The 16,006-nt window shown below is 38.4% G+C and overlaps 1 protein-coding gene across 4 annotated transcripts in view; it reads right to left on the bottom strand.

Moving 5' to 3' along the window:
* The window catches only part of ZSWIM6 (zinc finger SWIM-type containing 6), a 113,855-nt gene that overhangs the window by 14,585 nt on the left and 83,264 nt on the right, over nucleotides 1-16,006 (bottom strand). For 3 of the 4 annotated variants that reach the window (XM_085212581.1, XM_085212585.1, XM_085212584.1), the window contains exons 5-10: nucleotides 14,577-14,756; nucleotides 12,864-13,040; nucleotides 12,420-12,566; nucleotides 9,075-9,221; nucleotides 6,630-6,890; nucleotides 2,808-2,943 (exon numbers count right to left, since the gene is read on the bottom strand). In XM_085212581.1, coding sequence (XP_085068707.1) covers nucleotides 2,808-2,943; nucleotides 6,630-6,890; nucleotides 9,075-9,221; nucleotides 12,420-12,566; nucleotides 12,864-13,040; nucleotides 14,577-14,756 — 1,048 coding nt within the window. The remainder of the gene's footprint in view (nucleotides 1-2,807; nucleotides 2,944-6,629; nucleotides 6,891-9,074; nucleotides 9,222-12,419; nucleotides 12,567-12,863; nucleotides 13,041-14,576; nucleotides 14,757-16,006) is intronic. The other variant, XM_085212583.1, reaches the window with a different exon arrangement.

Below are 16,006 nucleotides of genomic sequence, written 5' to 3'. Positions count from 1 at the left end.
GGGCACTGAGGTGAGACTGATAGGCCTGTAGCTACCAGGATTATCTTTCCGGCCCTTTCTGAAGACGGGCGTCACATTTGCCAGTTTCTAATCCACCAAGACATCCCCGGTTAGCCAGGACTGCTGAAAAATGATGGACAGTGGCTTGGCAATCGCATCTGCCAACTCCCTCTGCACTCTAGGGTGCAATCCATCTGGTCCCATGGACTTGTAAGCATCCAGCTTTTGCAGCAGGTCCAAAACTATCTCGTCATGGATCATGAAGGGCTTATTCTGTTCCCCATCCCTATTTACTAGTGCAGGGGGCTGTGTTCTCAGGGAGTAACAAGTCTTATAATTAAGGACTGAGGCAAAGAAGGCATTAAGTACTTCAGCCTTATCCCTATCCTTGGTGACCAGGTTGCCCTCGGCATCCAACAAGGGATGGAGATTCTCCCTAGCCTTCCTTTTGCTCTTAATGTGTTTATAAAAGCATTTACTGTTTTCCTTTACCTTAGTGGCCAAGCTCAGTTCTAACTGCGCTTTGGTTTTTCTAATTTTCTCCCTGCACAGCTTCACTACATACCTGTAAACCTTATAAGTAGCTTGCCCACTCTTCCAGAGACCTTCCAGAGTTATTTGTACTATGAACTAACACTTTTGTGAGAATCGGAAGAGCAAATAATCTTCTTGAAGAAGATTTTTTAGAAGTTTTGGGAACTCTGCTTAAGAACGCAGAGACATCTAACAGAAAGTGTCTGAATCTGCCATTATCACAGTTCAAAACAGGAGTCCATAATTCTAAAAAGTACCACATCAAAATGCAGAAAGACTGACTTTTGTTTAGGGATGAATTCTTATCTGTCTTATAAAGCAATGCCAAATGGACGATGGAGAACTGACCTAATTATACTAATGCCTCATGTAATTTTAACAGATAGAAGCAAACAGGCAGCTCATTCTGATACTGGTGTGCTTGCTTGTTTGTTTTGTTGGATTTTTTTTTGGCTTTTTTTTTGGACAAATAACTTCAGCTGAGATGGCAGGAAAGTGGCTGGATTGGCTTAAGATTTCCTGATCTAGGATCTTTCAGCACTATTCTTGTTTCTTTTGTTGAGAAAAGAAACTTCCAGAGAAGTTTTCAGAAGTGACATGTCCTTGTTCAAGAGGAATGGCGTGGACATCCACTGAAGTGTACAGTGCACGACGCAAAGCTGCTGATAGGTATCTTTTCCAGCCTTTCAAGTTTAGCTTAAGGAGGAAAACCCCACACAAATCACCTCTGAGAAACACTCCAACGTACAGACTGGAAACCAATATAAAGACAAAAGTCCACTTTACAAAAATCGACTTTTTTTCTTTTTACTGTGCCTACTGTACTATCTTGACGATCTGCTATGACCAGTGTTACTGATACACTTAAGAAAGAAATGTAAAAAGCTGTAAATGACAGCTTTCTGATCATGTTTGAATGTTCTCAATAGTTCACTAATGATGCATCGTCTTGTCAATACAGTTCCTAAATTTCTAATTACAAGCAAGTATGCAAGGCCATTTTGTATTTCTGAGACTCCTCCTCTAATACCCATTGCCAGATATACCTAAAGACAAAAACAAATGAAAAACAACAAATCTAGGCTAAACAAACTTTTGGTCTAATCTGATACAATCATAGAATCTCCAGGATTGGAAAAGACCTACAAGATCATCCAGTCCAACTGTCTGCCTATCACCAACAGTTCTCATTAAACCATGTCCCTGAACACAACAGTAGTTATCCTGTTTAGTTCTTTGACCACACAGTTGTTTTCTCCTTGTCTAGCATTCTGCAGAAACTCCAGAATAAATAAACATATCCAAACCATTAACACAATCTGCCTGATGAAGATAAATACTATTAATGCGGATAGCACATCCTACAATCACTGTGCAATCATTCTTGATAATAGTGATCATGAACACCAAACACACGTTTAAACACAGACTTGATTGCTTCTAGCAGTCACAGAATTGCCACAACTGGCAATCATCATTTAATACAAGTTATTGACAGCAACCAGACAATCCAGATGGGACCAGCTTCTTCCCTGCAGTGTAGGAGGACAACAGATTTATTACTAATCATTTAGACCCTTGAAATTTCCTTCAGAAGGCTCTTCTTAGCCCTGTTAGCAATCTGGCCTGCCCTGAGATCAAGCCAACACACAGTGAGAGCTCCCTGAGAAATATCTTTCTCCCCATTACTGAAGACAAATGGGATGCAAGTCACATATTTTGCTGTCATATAACATATACTCCATTTAAATCCCAGTGTTCACCCAGAAGTGTGTGCAAGACCAACTAGTTATGAAACAAGTACTGTATCAGACAATACCATATGGTTTAAAAATCTACCATTGACACCTTATTTATAAAGATAGCTGATGGAACTAACAGTTCTACAAATCTAAGGCTAGAGGCTAGGCAGGAAATGATACAGCATTAGATGACTCTTCCTGCACACCACTACCACCACATACAAACAGCTGGATGAGAACACACATGCTAACACTGCCACTGTTAAACATAAAACCACACATCCTAACAGGGATGCTAGAATGAAATAAATAGTTACAACAGAACACTGTTTTACAGTTGGAGGTAGACACTAATTGTACATTTATAAATTGTTATGCCATATTTGATACAGACATCACTTGGTTTGACAGATGACAGAACCAAAGTAATTTGTCCTTAAAGGGAGTAATGCTGAGGTCTTGCTTACCAAGCTTTCCCCTCTTTTCCCAACTGCTACTTGTGGTCTTTCTAGGTGACTTGTGAATACATACCGCATGGCTCTCAGTGCAGTTTTGTATGCCAATTCAGCATCATGAGGTAGGAGAGAGGTGAAGAGATACTTGGCAAATGTGTGCATTGGAACGCTCTCTCGATGAATGACTTCCCCTAATCCACTATATGGTCCAGCTGCAGAAAAGAGAAAAAAATGTCTGTCTTTACAGTCTGTTAAAAACCAACTTCTGCACCTTTAAAAACACTCACTAGAATTGGTATCCAGTGTTTGCTGTGCTAAAGGTAAAACTGCACTGATTATTTTTTGTTACTCATATCATACATGTATCACATATATTTGAGGACTGCTCGGAAATTAGTGTCTCCTGTTTTATGACGTTAGCGCATTTCAGAGGCAGATGTTGGTGAGGCAGTAGAGGTTGAACCTTCTCACCAATATCCCATTACATGTTGTTGCTGTGTGACAAATGGCATCTGACATGGAACTGCATATTAAGCAAAGGTCTAATACTGAATTCCTCCATGAAGAGAAAACAGCACCCATTAAAATTTATCAGTGGTTGCTGAACTTTTATGGAGGCTGAACAGTGGATGTAAGCACAACGAGGCAGTGTGTTTCAGCAGAGGGTGACAGTGACAGTGGTTCACCTCCAGTGCAGATTTTTACAAGTGTGGCAAGCAGGCTCTTGCTGATCACTGGCAAAAATGCACAGCTAATGGTCGTGATTGTGTTGAAAAGCTGTGTTTTGTAGCTGAGAATTTTCTCTATCAAGTAGTGGTACTGTGCTCTTTGTATCTGATGTAGTTTCTATGTAAATCAACAGGAGGCAATGTTTTCGGGGTGACCTAGGTACAACATATTACAAACCTATTACATACCATATATTCTTTGAGACAATGAGACAGACTGCAAATTGCACAGTACTAGGCATATTACCAACCCACACACAAATGACAGTCGCAGAGCATCATAGGGCTCATTTAACAAATTTATGGTATGCAAAAGCTGAATGTGTTAGTCTCAGCTTTTCCTCCACATCCTTAGATTGTGTACATGAATCCCTACGCATCCATTAGCAGTGTGTGATTTCTTTCTCAAAGATCCATCGAAAAAAAGTGTGGGTTCAGTGACGAGGTGCACATCTTCAGTTGAAGTTACATGAGCAATCACTCCAACAGCATCTGGTCCCTATTAATCTCACTTGACATAAGGCATATAAATTATCCTTTGGTCTAGATTTTGTCTCCAGAGAAGACAAGGTCAGATCTTGCAACAAAATCTTGTTTTGCTAGTCTGTTATAGCTATGTGATCTCAAAAATTACATTTGCTATGAGAAAACTACTCCCACTGCTGTGACAATGGATTTTGCATATACTCTGTACAGTATTTCGTAAGAACAGCAAAAATAAATGAAAATTTGAATGTGATTATTTCTTTGATGCATTCTGAAGGTTAACAGTGACTACAAATACCATTTTTACATTTTTCCTGCAATCACATGAAGCTGCTATTCCTGTTAACTTGAACACTATGCCAAGCAGTTTTTGACTTCAGCAGTTTAGTGTAATATGTTGCAAGATACAGAACAAGAATTTTACATTAACTACTATTGGATAATTACACCATAGGTAGCAACCAGCAGTCCTAGAAATTACTGAGAGAGAAGAGGATTTTACTTCTTTCTATACTACAGATTTCAGTACACCACACGTGGATGGACAAGGACTGGATAAGCACAATTCACTGCAGAAGCACACACATCATTTATATTTCCAGCAGCAGTTCAAAATGGCTGGCCCTACAGATGAGAATGTACTTGCACAATTTAAGCAGACACTTCTTCTGCAGAAGAGGATGAATTCCATGGAAGCAAAGTATGTAACAACTTGAACAAGCACATCTGTTCCAATGTTTTTCTGACTGTTTCTTTTACACAACACGAAGGTAAAAATATAATGTGAAGTGAAAAAGAATCTGAGCTCCGTAGTTGGGCATTTCTTAAGATTGGAGCCGATTACAAAGGAAATATCAATGAAGATTTAGTAGTGACACAGTGTCTTGTATAATCATTTAAATGAAGGTGAAATCCACTAAAAACTATCTACCACAGCTTCAATGAAAGGAGCTGTTTCATATCATTGCCAATTGGCAGTTCACTCGGAAATTCAGGACCTGAGGAATACGTGACAAAACATTTATTTGAAAATATATTCTGCCATTAACTTAGTTGTCAAGCAAAAAATTAAAACAGTTCTTGCAACCAGTTTTAACGTTCCATCTTCCCATGCATTCAAACATTAGCTGCACACAGCATGCATGAATTGGCACTAGCAGCATAGAAATTGGCTTAACATTGGATTAAGCTTTCTTTATTATACCTACAAAACTTCAACTATAAAAACACAACTGATATGATTAAGATCTACCATCACTGTACAGTATTTCCTCCATGTGAGATGGTAGTTTCTGTCTAACCTGGTGTAAACTGAAGACAATGCAAAGAAAGCTACATTTCTCAGCAAACAGCAATGCAAGACCCTCTTTGCACACTGCTCATCACAATTTCCTAGGTAGCTATTTTAGCAGATTTCTTGCTACGGTCAGTTGTTGACTGCTCCAAGGAAACAAAACATCAGTGATCAAAGCAGTAAACAAGGGAGCACTCAAGAGAAACCCTGCCTTTTCTTCATGAAGCATCCTTAACAGTTAAGAGATGCAGCAAATTGATTTTAAAATCCATAAGATCTCTGCCTGGTGGTTGTTAATAGCTGGATCCAGTGAGAAGCTGTTCTTGTCCAAAGGCCATAAAGCAGCAGCAGAGCATATTGTAATGGAAACTCTCCCTATGGTGCAGCCTCTCTGCAATGTCAAATGGAACCATCACTAGGTAACAAAGTCTTTAAGGACCTGGTCATAATGCATCTCTTCCATTAAACGAAACGTTTTTTTCTAAAAATGTCTCACAAAGAAGGCAAAAACCTGACTGCTGTATAACAGCCTTCACAACTCAGCTACAGCAACATTGCACTCCTCATCATGCCTTGAACAGGTATTCAAAATGTGGACCATGCCTTCACCTAATGAGTTCCTTTACAGTTCTCTCATTTAAAAAAACAAAAGTTAGGCTATTTTCTGAATATGATGCTAAAATGATGTGTGTTAATCCTTTTTAAAAATTAAAGCAAAGGCAGGAACTCTTTTTCCACAGATTTCATTGCAATCCACCGCATTACAAAAAATGACTCCCAAAGAGAAAATCACCTTGATTGCAGTTTAGTCACAATATCAGTCTTTAAGCCTCAATATCTGACCATGTATTTCAATTTTCAGAGATGATTCAGACTTCAGAGGGAATTAATTTTCTTAGTACTAAATAAAATGCTATACTTCTATCCCAACAATTTCAAGTAAGTTTTCTAAGCTCTTTACCTGGGGAAAAAAAAAAAAAATCTTCCTGCATTTACAAAGCTGACAGCTCCTTTTCAGGAAACAAGTGATGTTTAAAATTCTGTTACCTGGGAGCTGCTGATAACTGATTTCTATAACATTTAATTGGAAGCCTGGGCTGTATAATTAGGCTACTGAGATTATGACACACAACAAATAAATCTTAAGAACAAAATACAATAAAAATTGAAATGAAAGGCTCGTACGTCAGTAAATGCCTTGTATCTACAGTGATTGTATTACTTGGTGTATGTTTCATTTTTGTAAAAGATTGTAAACAAATTTTTGCTAGAGTTCTACATAAAAAAACATCTCAGGTAGGTAAGATCAGTTTCCACAGAAATACTAGTTCCATGGGCTTCTATAAGTGAATACAGTTTAAAGAAGCAGTTAGCGTCTACATTGAGCTACCTTCTAATAGGAAGACTGCTTGTTTCCGAAGAATCTTCACCAGAGTATCATCCAATTCAATTTCCTGTAGCTTAGAAATGAGTTGCTCCTCATTTCGACAAACCTTCTCTTGTGCATACAAGCCATCTGGCATTATTCGTTGCTGTCCCAGCCCTATCAATGCTACTTCCACAGCCAGTGTTAAATATGATTCCCCTTCTTCCAAGAACTTGTGTGCAGGCAGGTGCTGGTACTCCAGAGATTTGCATTGCCCCATGTTCTCTGTAAAGGGTAACACAAAGAACAACACATCAGTAAGCTATTCTAATCTGTAATCTGCTTATAATGTCACATTTACAAAATGCTACCTCTGTCAGTATTCATTTGTTTAAAATGATTTAAATTACTGGCTTTATCTCAAGATCCAATACAAACTACCTGATGTAAGGAGAAATAAACCAATTAGAATTTAAAAAATAATCACACAAGTAAAAAAGGAAAGATTTGTCTTTAACTCACACAATTTAGAGGGAAGCAGTTTTTCCTCCAGCTTTGCGTTAACAAGACCAAAAATAGACAATGCATCTTGATTTTTTCTGTTTTTTTTCCCCCTCACTTATTTCTGTATCTCCTTAAAGCCTCAGTGTTGTATCAGTGGACAGGGAACACATTTATATCTCTGCATATATTTCAGATGAAATAATTAAGACTCTGCAAATACAGCAGACCTAACAGCTCCACAATTTCTTAAGCATTTACTGCTAGAGTTCTTCAGGAATTTTTATTATATGTGACAGCTGTATTTATGATAAACATGTATAGTCTCTAAACTTTATTGACATTGTTCTTACTTTCAATACAGTACTTGTAAATTCCATAGAGACCAAATGATAAATGGCTCTAAGAAGTACTACCAATTAATTTGGCACTTCACAGATCACAAAACACTATTCCAGCCTCCAGCAGTTAACAGTCTAATTGGGGAAGAAAAACCTATGATGACAGATGTTGGGAGATAGGCAGTGCAGCATATGAGAATCCAGAACACATATGTGTTGTGTAAGGGAAGTTACTTTTCAACATACAACTTCCATTTCTTAAGTTGTGGGGTTTTTTTTGGTTTGTTATATGTTGTTTTTTTTTCTTCTTGCTCTTGTTGTTTTTGCATTTTTTTTTTAATTGCAAAGAATTTGGTTTCTAATTTCTTTTAATTCAAAGTTCTTCCAGAATAGGTGGATATGGGATTGTAAATTTACTGAAGAAAATCTCATTGAATGAGTTTTGCGGCAAAGCTCTGAGGTGACTGGGGATATGTATATGTAAGAGTTACAAGCAGAAGGATAATTCCAACTTCTATCTATATAGAAATTACTGCAGAAGTGGAAATAGACTGAGAATGAGGAAGGCATCTTATAAGTGCCTGCAAAGCAAATATCGAACTTGAAGCAGGCATACACATCCTGATCAAAAGCATGCATGAATTCTGAAACACTACTTTCCAGTTCATATTCTTTGTAGACCATTGTAATTGCTTTGCCGTCTATTTGAAGAATTATGTACATATATAGCAAAGAAATCCAATAACACCCTGTGCTGCATTAGGAGAGTGCTGCCAGCAGCCAGACTCAAGAGGTCAAGAGAGTTGTTTCTTCCCCGCTACTCAGCACTGGTGAGAGGCATATAGAGCGCTGCATCCTGTTCTGAGCTCTACGATATATTTATGGTCATACTGGAGCAAATCCACTGAGAGGCCACAAAGGCGATCAAGGGCTTGGAGCTTCTCTCATATGAAGAAAGACTGAGACAGCTGGGTCTGTTCAGCCTGAAAAAGGCTCAGGAGGATCTTGTGTAAAAATATCCAATAGTAGAACATATCGATGACAGTCAGATTCTTCTCAGTGAGACATCATGACAGGACAAGAAGCCCTGAGCACAGAATTAAACACAAGGTTCTATTTGAGCATAATCTTTTTTTTTTTTATTATTATTATTATTTTTTTTTTAATGTGTGTTTACTGAAAGAGATTGCCCAAAGAAGCTGTAAAGCTTTCATTCTTGGAGTGCCTCAAAATCCAACTGAACACAGTCCTGAGCAACCTGCTGTAGCTCACCATCTCTAAGCAGACCTGCTTTCCATTCTCAACAATTCTGCAATTTTGTGACCTTCTGCATTATCTCAAAAAAAGCCCAGAGGAAACGTGTGTGGAGATGCTGCTACTGTAAGAACTCATTTGCTTTTACTTTACACATCAAATACAGAATTTTAAAGAATGAGCAACGGATAATGTGGAAGTGTTTTTATACGGCTTAGAACAAAATTCTACTTTCAGTATTTTCTCTTCTACACATTTTCTTAGAGAAGGTAAAAATGAGTTCTTACACTATATTAATTCACAACAGAAAGGTAGAAAAATGCATCTGGGTACTGAAAACACATAAAAGATAGCTTCCTGTGCATAGCCTTACCCATAATGTCTGAGAATCCATGGAAGCTCTCATCATCCACCCTGCAGGCTTCCATCAGGCTACTGAAGAGAGTGCCAATTGGATCCAAAGGATGTCCCACCCAGCCTTCCAGATTTGTTATTGAGGTTACTCCTTTGTGGAGAAGCTCTATGTTAGAAAAAAATAGTGGGAGAAAGGAGGGAAACAGAGCATGTTAGCTGCATAAAACAACAAGAAGTAAAATTGATTAAAATGTTTTCAGTACAAAGCATGAACAATCATCTCTGTTAAGAAAGGGGAAACAGTATCTTCCCGGGCAAATTATCTGTCCTTCATGCATATGTTTTAGAGGAAAAAAAGAAAAAGAACAAAGGCCAAACACCCTTTGAGCACTAACAAAGCATATTATGGGTCAAGAATTTCAACTGCAACACTTTTTGAAATTGTACTCAATAGCAGGAAGTCTTCTGAAAACATCTGCTGATAATTGCATCAAAGACATCGACTTTTTTTTTTTTTTTTTTTTTTTAAATATCTACATCTGCTTCCTGGTTCAAAAGATGTAGTACCATTTTTCACATCTTAAGTGAACATGATGATGCTGAAACAAATGAGAACACTTTAAAATATGCTGCATTTTCATTTAAAAAAAAATCTGAGTTTATGTACATCTAAATATTCACTGAATAAATAAACTCAGGATTATAGCTCCTTTGTAAAAAAAGAATGGAAAGGTTAAATGAGGTATACAAGAAAAATTTGCCCTTTAATTCTGAAACAAGTGAATTTTAGCATTCTAAAATTTTATACAAATACGCTACTTTGGATACTTTGTTTTGTATGTGTCACTCATCAGATGGAACATGAAAAAATCCTTTAGCACTATGAATGGAAGAAAGTACTGGTGAAGCTGCATTTCCAGTACTGTGTTCAGCTTTGGGCCACCTGCTATAAGAAATACCCTGGAGTGTATCCAGAGAAGGATAAAGAAGCTAGCGAGAGGTCTGGAGCACAAGTCTTAAGGAGAGTGGCTGAGGGAACTGGGATTGTTTAGTCTGGAAAAGAGGAAGCTCAGGGGAGACCCGATAGATCTCTACAACTACCTGAAGGGGGGCTGTGGCAAGGTAGAAACCTCAAGTAGCACCAGAAGAGTTTCAGGTTGAAAAATAGGAAAATCATCTCTGAAAGGGTGATCAGGCACTGGAAGTGGCTGCCTACCGAGGTGGTGGAGTCACAATCTCTGGAGGCATTCAAGAAACACATGGCAATGAGAGAGATGGTTTAGTGGTCACAATGTCATGGGCTGATGGTTAGATTGGATAAACATAGTGGTCTTTTTCAACCTTAATTATTCTATGGTTTAAAAATGTGTAGAAGCTGTTATGAGTGCTCTGCTTCTCTCCCTACCACACATTAACCTGCAGCTGCCTTTGCTTGCTCTCATTCACAGACTGCCACTTTTCCTTAGTAACCACATGTATTATAGCAAAGCTTTAAAACACTACAAAGTCTGCTTCTTACCTATTTAAATGTGTAGGGCTATAAAATGAAACTGTTGAACTGACTATTTAAGAGGATGACGTTGGGTTTTGATTGTTTGGTTGTTTAAGAATCAACTGATACGTAATACAAAAAACAAATAAGTTATTGCCTGCTAACAAATAGCATGCACTAAATGACATGCAGAAGTCAGTAGTACTACTGAATAGGATTAATCACACTGACTTCTTACTGACTCATATTTCACCTCACCTATTGTGCCTATTTATGAGGTTCTCTTGTGTCACTCCAAACAAAGGCATTAGTCCCACGGACATTTAACTTTAGCCCATGCAAGAGGTTCCATGTACGTCAGATCAGTCACATGAGTAAAAGCCAAGTAGAAGCATGTGGTGTTTGCTGGACTGAGATCTACAGCTGCAGAATTCATCTGCATATATGGATGACCAGAACATACTGCAGTATTTAAAAAAATCCAAATTCCAAACGTATGAAGAAAAAGTACAAAAGCAGCAAGTGATAACATAGAAATGACAAACTTCTTTGTTTCAGGGTAGAATGGACCGCATTTCATACAATCCAATTTTTATTTATAATAGCATAATACTAGTTGACAGCTATGGACACTGCTCACAGAGAAAAGGAACTTAACAGGAGTACTGAATGCCTACATACTCCCTATCAACTGGCAATGAGAAAGAGCAGTACTAAGCCCAGCACACTTTCAGCAGACTCTCCAGACCTTATTGATATGTACATGCATACACAACCCCGCTCTCACTTCTCCCCCCAGCCTGGGAGGCTGGAAAAGATGAAAAGATCTTAAGGGAATAGATTTTTTGGAAAGATGCATTACACGATACAAATCACTTGGAAAAATTCTCATAAATAATAACACAACGTGCTTTTAAATTTTGTTCAAATCTAGGATCCAGAACAGTGTATAAAACAACAAGCTCAGGTACTGTGAAACAGAAATGGAGGCACATAAGAACTACCAAACTTATTTTTTTTAATTCAGATATCTACATTTTCATAGTTTAGATTTCTAGCTGCCCATTTCTGGGAAAACATCTGCATATACACTGCAAGATTTACAGGCGACTTCATGGTGTTTTAAATTAGAATGTGTGAGGATCCAAATAGCTAAGGGCAGCAATTAAGATCTAAGGTCTGAAATAAGGTGCTTTTGTAGCAGTCATGAACGCTTATGTGTAAAACTATTTTGGGTAGCAAGGATCAAATGTTTTTTGTATCTAATTGTATCTAAAGAAGAATGTTCACTATAGGGACAATGGTCAGAGGAATACCATATAAAAAGCAAATGGAAATGAGCGTTTGAAACATTATGTTAATCCGACTTCACTCAGCAGCACTAAAATTTAAGATGTTAAGAGACTCAAGGAAAATACAACCAAATTTGATGAATTTCTGCAGTGCAGATTTCGCCCTACAGTATAGCCCTCAATGTAAACTTAGGATCTCCTTTCAGAAATGTACAGTTCAGCTAAATTATGTGTCAGTGGAAGAAATAATTTAAAATACCCAATGTGTATACAAAGCTCTGTTTGAAAGGCTGTAAGTTACACAGAATTTACACTGTATAATCAAAACCCCTGACTGGGATATAGACCCAGCTGTGTCAGACATACTGCGGAAGTCATAACCAAGTCCTTGCCCTACAGAACTTGTACAGAAAGCCCTCAGTCTCCAGAATGTTACATTACCACCACGATCATTTGTAATACAGAGTTCAAGGCATCTCTTTAGCATTACAGCTTCAAAAACAGTTTTCTCATGCAAAGTTCTAGTCCAGCGTTACTGTCATCTCATTGCATTCTTTGCCATTCTCTTTCTCGAAATTACCTTTCTTCTGAGCCCGGAACACTTCCAGTTGTTTCTGCTGCTGCCTTCTTAGTGTATTAACAATAGCTATTGCTAGCCTCAGTGCTTCTCTTGGGTATCCATGAGATCGTAATGCATCCACCCTTGCACAGGCTGTAGGAACATGTTCTAAAATGGAGAAAATAATTGAGGAATAGCAATGCTTCTATGTCTGCAATGGCCTGTTTTGCTACGTTAACTCCAAAGGGTTTTTTCCTTATTTTTTTGTTGTTGTTTTGTTATTTTGTTTTGTTTTTACTATGCAAAAGAGACCTAAAGGACTACTGTTGAGACCAATGTATCAAGGGAGCGTCTGTTCTTTTTGCCAGGCTTTTCCTTCATCTCCCGCCACCCCTCCAAAATAATGCCATAGAAACTAAACAAAGCACCAAGTCATGGAAACGTCTTTCCGGTTCAGCCACTTACCATGCCAGAGGGGCCACCCGTGAGAGTCAAAGAGCGAGTTTTCAGAGTCGTCATGGTAACAGTAGTTGGTGTATAGGTCACTGCTGATGATGTGCTGTAAGTGGCTGTCCTGCCAGTGAAGATCGCACGCCTCAATGGCTCGAGTGAACACCGTCCGATGAGGCCTGTTCGATGAATCTGTCATTTTCACAAGTTCAGAAAGCTGCATCAGTTTTTACTCATTCAAATGTGAATAAGTCATTCACAGTATTCTTGTCTTCTGCCTATTCACAACCCCCAGCTGACAGCAGCCTGTCTTGCCCCTCTGCAAGGAGCAGACTGCAGATGACATTTCACATCCTGCCATCGAGCAGGTCAAACCAAGAGTGCACCATTCCCATTCGGGAAGAAAACTATGGAACAGCAAGACTACTGCTAAACAGGGCTTTGCAAGGGAACAGCTAAAGATGAGGGATATTTGACAGCTCTCCTGAAAACAGGATAGAAAGGAATATGGCACAGCTACTCAGACATTCACAGCTTTTCCCATTCTGGAGCTGCCACGATGAGGGATGGATGAACAGCACATGAAGGACTTTCATTGTTCTCCTTTGAACGTGACATTAACTCTGAGCACTTGTTCAATTTTCTCCTCATAACATATACAGATACTGTAGGTAAATCAAGGCACAGAGGGCAAGGGACTGACATAACCCTTACTGGGTATCGTCAATGGCAAAAGTGTTGTTAACACAGCTTTGTCTGTGTGTATGTCAGATGCCATGCCGAAGCTGCTACTAGTCTGTTCAGGCTGGACAGAACATCAAGAGATTCAGTAAGCAAAACCAATCTCCACAGGGAGTTTTATGCTGAATGAACTCCTGGCCCAGTTAGCTGTAAGGTTTATAAAGGAACTACGTATAAACTATTTTCTTCCAAGAAAATGAAACAAGGAAAAACCCATCTAAAGCCAAATCTGCCAGCCCCCACAACTAATTAATTTTTATTTCATCATAAGTATATATGAAATATGTATCAAAATACTAAGTATCTTGAAGATTACGAGGTTTTCCTCCCTGCTCCCAGAGAAATCTTGCATTTTCCCCAGTTGTTAGCCAGAGTAATAATCTTGCTTGGAGAGGACCAGACAAGGCTTCTGTCAGATTTAATAATCACATTTTCAATTACCAAGAATGATATTGAATAAGAAGAGACGCTTCCTTGAAGAAGTCAGAGTGCTGCCTCTGTACCCTACCCAAAACCTGGAAATGCAGACTGCACAACAAGAGCACATTCCACAAATAACAGCTTTACTTTCTCACACACTCAGTTTTAACGCAGCTGCAACAGATCTCTCTTTAAATAAGTATCAAAGGCTTTGTAACTGCAAACAAAAACCCCAACACTGGAAGGGATACAAGACTGTAGTCAAGCACAGAAACAACAGGCTTTTACATGACATACTTCAATTTTCATGCAACAAGTATTTAGAAGGACCAAGTGAAAAGTTAGAAGACCTAACTAAACACAAATACTTGCTTTGAAAATTTTGCAGCCCCAGCACAAAAAACTATCCTTTCTGCAAGGACAATATTAGTGAAAATAAATTTGGCTGGTCAATTTTTAACAAGAAAGTTACTAGTCCCAGGAAAGAGTGCTGAATTCTGCAAGGCTAGAGTACATAAGATAGAGGTTATATTATATGTTGCAGTCAGTGCATATGTTTAGGCTCACCTTGGTTAGCATTTGCACCCTGAGGCAAAGCATTGGTTAAATTGGGCAGCTCGTTTCCATGGTTTCCATCTTCCCAGGGACAAACATCCACACTGTTCCATTTTTTCAGCTGTTTTAGCCAACTGGCCTTCTGCTCCAACTTGCAGTGGGGATTTAAGACTATACACATCCACAGAGCACCTGATTTTAAAAAAATTGCTAAATTATGTTTTCTATTAAAAATGCAGCAGCCATTGACTAATTGCAAACTTCTATACTATAATACTTTTACTCTCCCCTCAAAGCCTATACTGCTTACTTCCCAGCCATGCCTAGCATCAGGAAGGCTGAATTCCTGACATAGAACCTAACCCATCCGAGCAGTTGAAAGACTGTATCAAGCCAAACGTCTCTATTAAAAGGTATTTAGCATGTCTTTTGAATTAGAAAATCTGGAGTTCACAACGTATGGGTCGTAAGTCAGCAGTATCAGTCAAAAGCAAACAAGAATTTAGAAAGTTACAGCAGGACTTTACCCAAGATTTTTTCCTTTTATTTTTTGTATCAGACGTGAATGTTGCTTTCTACAAACTAAATCTACCTATCTTTCAGCTTCACATTACAGGAACCAAGAAAGTGTATAAGTAAACTACATACTTTGTGAACATATGCTTCCCAGTAGAAGCACTGCTGAACATATAATGCATTTTCCAAACATTTCCATCTCAAAGATCCAGTGAGCACTGGCTTTGTGAATTCTTACAGGATAAAGATATGTTTTGCTGTAATTGCTCCAGTAATTTGGATACACCAGAAAATTTGTTTTACATTCTCTCTTCATGGAGCTCTAACAGAAAGCTAATTTATGCTGACATTTCACATATACCATCACTTTAGAACCTGCTCCCTGCCTTTGTATGACAGGGCAGGCATAAATACATGAAGGCATCTAGTAACAATTTTCAAATGGAAGGATTTTTCTCTAAATTAGCTGTCTCTTCATCAATGTGAACTCTGACAGAAGCATGAAGACATCAGACAGTGCTATTTAGCAGCAGTTCGTTTGCTTATTAAGAACATGCCTTATACACTACAAGAGATTTAGAGACTATGCCCAAACGATGCAATCTTCATGACAGACTGAACAAAACAATCCAGCTGGTTCTTCCAGGACAATAAGGTTTTTACATTCATGTACTCTTTCGCTAACTAAGAATGCAAAATGGACACCCAGAGCACAGGCCATTGCATTACATTCATTCTTAGGGTAGCTCAACACGTTGGTATGCCACAATACATGAGCCAGAGGAAACAGAACCTGATCCTTAAGGTTATAATTCCCCAGATACTCTGACTACCAGAGATTGGGAACTAATGCAGAGAAATCTGAACACCAACAAAATAAAACGTGGTACTATGCAGAATTCCAAAGAGATCACAGAATCATAGAA

This window comes from Meleagris gallopavo, chromosome Z (genome assembly GCF_905368555.1).
Source record: "Meleagris gallopavo chromosome Z, MGAL_WU_HG_1.1, whole genome shotgun sequence".
NCBI lineage: Eukaryota > Metazoa > Chordata > Aves > Galliformes > Phasianidae > Meleagris > Meleagris gallopavo.
The sequence above is the reverse complement of the archived record's forward strand: the minus strand, read 5'-3'. Positions and strand labels throughout refer to the sequence as shown.